This window comes from Acanthisitta chloris, unplaced genomic scaffold, assembly GCF_000695815.1.
Source record: "Acanthisitta chloris isolate BGI_N310 unplaced genomic scaffold, ASM69581v1 scaffold37117, whole genome shotgun sequence".
NCBI lineage: Eukaryota > Metazoa > Chordata > Aves > Passeriformes > Acanthisittidae > Acanthisitta > Acanthisitta chloris.
In genome coordinates, this window is record NW_008681611.1 from 2,864 (window position 1) to 8,165 (window position 5,302).

A 5,302-nucleotide genomic window follows, 5' to 3' on the forward strand; every position below is an offset into this window, starting at 1 on the left:
CAAGAAGAAGTAAAGATGTGAACAGTGCCTTCTCACCAGGTGCAGTTAGTAGTTAGTCTGAAGTAGAATTTTAAACCCCCTAATCCCTACAGCAATTTCATCTTCAGGGCAGTACCACCCAGCATTAGCAGGAAGGATCAAAAGACAAGGCTTATTTCACTCACATATGTTGGTGTTATACACTAGTAAGAAAGGGTGAAGAAGAAGAAGTAAAGATGTGAACAGTGCCTTCTCACCAGGTGCAGTTAGTAGTTAGTCTGAAGTAGAATTTTAAACCCCCTAATCCCTACAGCAATTTCATCTTCAGGGCAGTACCACCCAGCATTAGCAGGAAGGATCAAAAGACAAGGCTTATTTCACTCACATATGTTGGTGTTATACACTAGTAAGAAAGGGTGAAGATGAGAGGGAGGAGCTGCTATGTGACACCAGGTCACTTTGTGACTTGTTTACTGGTTGCAAACAATTCCAGCACTGAATAACATCCATTGTGGCCAGCGGGTGTTATCAAGCTATTGTTCAGATGGATAAGCAGAATAATTTGAGGTTTCAATCCCAAGTTTTGTTTCAATAGATATTTCAAAGAAATGATGATTCATGTCACATTCTGACCACGAAGTGGTGGCAGGTTTTGTTTCAGGATGAGCTCTTTGACTGGAGTTCTTGTCAGACTCTATGATTCACTATTCTGTGCTGACATGTCCCACACAATGTGCACCAGTAGCATAGAGGCAATAAAACCAAAGCAACACAAACAGGATAAAAAAGTCTAAGTGGGGGAAAAGAGCAGACTTTCACAGGTCAGTATAAGTAGTCATATATCAGAGACAAAGCAATACTGAGCTTTATTTATATAGAACTGCCACAAATAACATCTTTCACTGTTTTATTTACTGGACCCATAATAATCTGCAATTATAAAATAGGCCATGCTATTTTGATAAGAATGTATACTCTGGCCCACAATACAGATCTTCTGAGGTTTAGGAAAATAAAAGTCTAGCTAACAAGAGAAAAACAACTGCCATTTTGCACTAATAAAATATTAGTAATCTTATGATATAGAAATAGACACTTCTCAATAAATGGTAGTAGTAAGATAATATTGCTACATTATTACTAAACAAAGCACATTGATGAGAAGTTTGTGCAACTGGAAATAAGAAACATAATTGGGATTGTTGTAGTAGAGGATGCTGTATCTCATTTGGACGTAAGATTAACAGTGTAGAGCTTCAGTTATGGAATATCACGGGAAGGCTGTTGGTTGTGGGTCTTGTTTCAGATTATCCTTTTCATACCACCGTCCAAAAAGTGTCACTGTAACAATTGGTTTTGTCGGTTTTGTTTTACTTATCAAGCGCCCGTCATTCAGCACCTGATTGAAGAAGGGAAGAGAAGAACATATGAACATGCTAAGAGCTCAGAAAAATGTGACAAAACAGGAAGAAGTTATGTCAGACCACATCTCTTACTGAAACTAGGCATTTCATTTAAAGGTATTCAATAGATCTGATTATTCACTATGAGCAAGCTCACTTTGGATGTTTTGAGACAGTTTATTCCATGACTATCCTGCAGAGGACCTAGCATGACACAGCTCCAGGGTATCCCATTACCTCAAACTCCCCAGGAGCCAGCTGCACCCCACTGTACAACACTTCTGGGAAGACATAGTTGGTGCCAAACGTGCCGCTGAGGGAGAACATATCAAACTCAGTCTGAGCCATCTCCACGGGCTGCCCACACGTGTCCAGGTCTGTGCTCTTGCATTTGAGCAGTGTGCATATCTGCAGGGAGGAGAAGATGACATATTTAGCAAGACAGAAACATTCTGGTATGAAAGCCTTGTGTCATCAAAGCTAGTGTATGTCAGAGCAGGTGACAGTCACAGGATCTTTTTCATAATGTTAGGATAACTCCTTTTTAGTTGTAGCTTAATCTCTCACCCCTTGGTCTGACTGGGAGTATTCCAGACCTGCATTGCCCTAGTAGTTATAAATAGACTATCTCTGATGTAAGTGTTGCCAGAGCACCTTATTTCATCCCTGAAGCCCAATCCTGTCACTTCCACTAATTCTTCAATTGCCAGTTCTCATATTTGAAGTTTCCTTTCCCTCATGACTTAGTAAGATGAGTTTCTGAATGGACATTTTATGCAAAAGAAATAAAGTCCTCCTCATGGGGAAGTTGTGCGAAAGTACACCCAGGTCCTCTTACTGGTAGTTGTACATGCTGCTAATGATACTTGATTAGATGGCCTGGTAGTCCATGGGAAATCTGATTTTGATGTTCCCTGTCCAAGTCATGGTCAAGGTGATGAAGTTAGCATCTTCTGTAACAGTTTTGTGTTAGTAGTTAGAGAAAATATAGGAAAGTAAATGTAATATTTTCTTTTGGTCCTTAATTATCCAGCTGATAAATGCTTATGGTCTTCATGAGGAAGTATGAAACAAGGCTAGCCCTCCTGTAATTCAAGAGTGGAAGGATGTTGGCTGGTTTTGCTGCCAAGTGATGGAGTTTTTCTATCTGTGTCAGATGTTGAGGGATAGGATCATATTAGCAAATATGAACAGTATTATTCATCAGCAAATATGGTTTCATGTTGAAATGAAAATAAGCAGAGAAATAAACAGTATATTCTAAGGAAATGTCAAAAAACACTGAGACAAAAAGGAAGAGTAGAAATTCTGTCTTCAACTTTCAGTACTGGTGGAGACTATCTGGCAGCTTCCAAAATCACTGAAATAAATTTTCCAAGAAAGCTTACCAAGAACTGAATATATTCAAGCTACCATCCTAAATGCATTAGATGAGCTGTTTTCTGGCTAAGACCTCCCTTCACATCCTGGAGTCTGTACCAGCTGTTATGCAAAGGCCATGTTGACAGACAGAAGTAAGTAATTAAAAAAAAAACTTCTAATCTGCTGGCACAATAACTTAATTATGAAAGCAGAGAATGTTTTCTACTACGGCTTTAAGCAAATTCACCAGGATGTAACTCACTGTCTTCCCAAACCTTTGATTATAAGAGAGGAAGAGTATATTTCCAATAAAAGCCATATGCCATTTCAGTAAACTTCATTGCTATGATTTGGATAACGACAAAAGGTTAACATCTCTGTGACTCAAAATTACCAGAGCACCTCACAAAGATAGCTATGACCATCTGATTTTTAATATTAACTCATGGATTAAGATACAAAGGAGATTCAGAACACTTACTACAATAGTCACAGAAGAGAACTAAATTTAGCCAATATTGCACGCCCAAAAAAATAGTGAGTGCACTCTGAGACTTTCAAAGAGGTTTAGAGATCTCTTCACTGCATTTGTTGGATTTAAAGGTAAGTAGGGTTGGACATTTTAGCAACTCCTTCCCATTGCTAACAAACAGATCACCAGGACTCCAGCATACAAGAAAGGCATTGTATTTTCTTTTTCTGCGACAGAGCTGAAGGTTTCGCCCTGCAAAGAAGCTTCCTAAAGTAAGTAGCCCCCTCCAAAGAATTACCTGCAGATAGTATTGCCCTTCAACAACATGAAGCCCATCAAAAGCACCCAGCACATATCTTTCATCTTCTGGTTTCCCTTCCATCTTGTAGCTCAAGTGACAGCAGAGGTCTTTTTGGCAAACAGTGAGATTCCCCTCAGGCTTAGTTAGCTCAGTGAAAGTGAACTGATCATGAAAGATAATTCCTGGGAAATCATGGTCATTCTGTGAGAATCTTTTGATACTCAAAGCATATGAACTCCAGCTGACAGCAGGTGGGGAGGCAGAAGAATGACGAGGGTGTGCATCTAGTTCAGCAACAAGGAGGTGACCATCCTCAGTTTTCATATTGTAGGAGTATGTTCTGGCTCCATCTGGTGCATAAATACCACTCCCTGAGGAGAGCACAACAGTCAGTCCACAAAGAATGAAAAGAATCATATTATTCTTTTAAGTGGCCCTACTGCTATCTTATCCACGATTCTATAAATATTACATAAATCTTAGACTCATCAAAGGTGACCATTAGCAGCTTAGTACACAGAGCTTTGGTGAAGAATAGCATTTATTCCTCTGGATGAAGTCTCCTCAGTGTAGCCAAAGGCATAGGATGCTTGTTCAGTTATGTTATGATTATTTTTCTGGTCCCCTCAGTTCTCTTTTCTCCTGTATGCAATAGAATTACTTGGTAATTCCTTTATTCTCAGCTAATTGATGTAAAAGAACCATCTACAGACTGCAATGATCCAAAACACAACACAGGCAAGTATCACAGGCCTGTCCTGGTGGACTCAAGAGAGAGCAGCTGTCCAGCCCCCATTACACATGGGGAATTCACACCTGACCAGTACCAAGCAACAGAGGGAAATCAAAGATCTGTCATATCCATCACTGCTGAACAGCCACATAAAATGGACAACAAGCAGAAGCTTGTCAGGCATTTCAAACAAGAAGTCCCACACCATTATTGTGTTTCACTGCTTAGTAAAGATACTGATCTAACTGAAATATATTATTCTATAAGCTAAGCTCTACCAAATCAGTGCTGCATTCTTTAAAGAAAATAGAAACTTCTCAGCAGTGTTACTGCAATAGGTCTGAAAATCTGTTTTTAACACTTTTCCATAATCATGTTAAATACAGCTACAAATATGCAGCCATGTATGCAGTTTACAGTTTGGCATTCAATCACAGACTTAGAAGTGGAGAGGAAAAGAGGCTAAGTGTCAAAATTTCTATTAAGGCAGAAGGGGCAGTAACATACTACTTGTTTAGAGGCATTAAAAAGAGAAAAAGAAAAATCCTAAGTGTGAGGGCAGAGAAAATACTACAGGTTTTGCTGTGCCTTGTAAAGCACCAATAGGAACAGGATCAGTCGGCTTTAAAATTTGGTGACTAGACTCTTTGACTTCAAGATAAATGCATTATATTCCTTTGCAAAGTCACCTTGCAGAACAGGGAATAGAGAGTCACAGTTATAAAGACTTTTCAAGCAAAGTGAGAATTAAATTACCTGTCATTGCCAAGCTGATGTTGTGACTATTGGCAGCTAGGAAGTTGACACCCATGCCCATAGCCCAGGCAGAGTGAAACTCAACTGCAGTCAGAAAAGGCAGGACATTCATCCAAGCTGTTGGGAACAGCACAGTGTCCACCTGCATCTTGCTCACCAGGACCACAGCAGGCTCATGGAAAAGGATGTCGAAGCAAGTGAAGATGCCAAATTTCCCAAAGGGAGTCTCAAAGGTGACAGCTTCTGGCTCTTTTGGGTAATTAAACTGATTTTCTACCATAAAGAGATTATACTGT

General features: G+C 39.6%; 1 protein-coding gene across 1 annotated transcript in view; it reads right to left on the minus strand.

The window, feature by feature from the left end:
* Positions 1-1,249: 1,249 nt before the first annotated feature.
* The window catches only part of LOC103805516 (pantetheinase-like), a gene marked incomplete at its 5' end in the record, with an annotated part of 5,633 nt that continues 1,580 nt past the window's right edge, over positions 1,250-5,302 (minus strand). Inside the window, 4 exons of the mRNA XM_009078167.1 lie at positions 1,250-1,378; positions 1,620-1,790; positions 3,515-3,888; positions 5,007-5,298. Of these exons, the coding sequence (XP_009076415.1) occupies positions 1,250-1,378; positions 1,620-1,790; positions 3,515-3,888; positions 5,007-5,298 (966 nt within the window). The remainder of the gene's footprint in view (positions 1,379-1,619; positions 1,791-3,514; positions 3,889-5,006; positions 5,299-5,302) is intronic.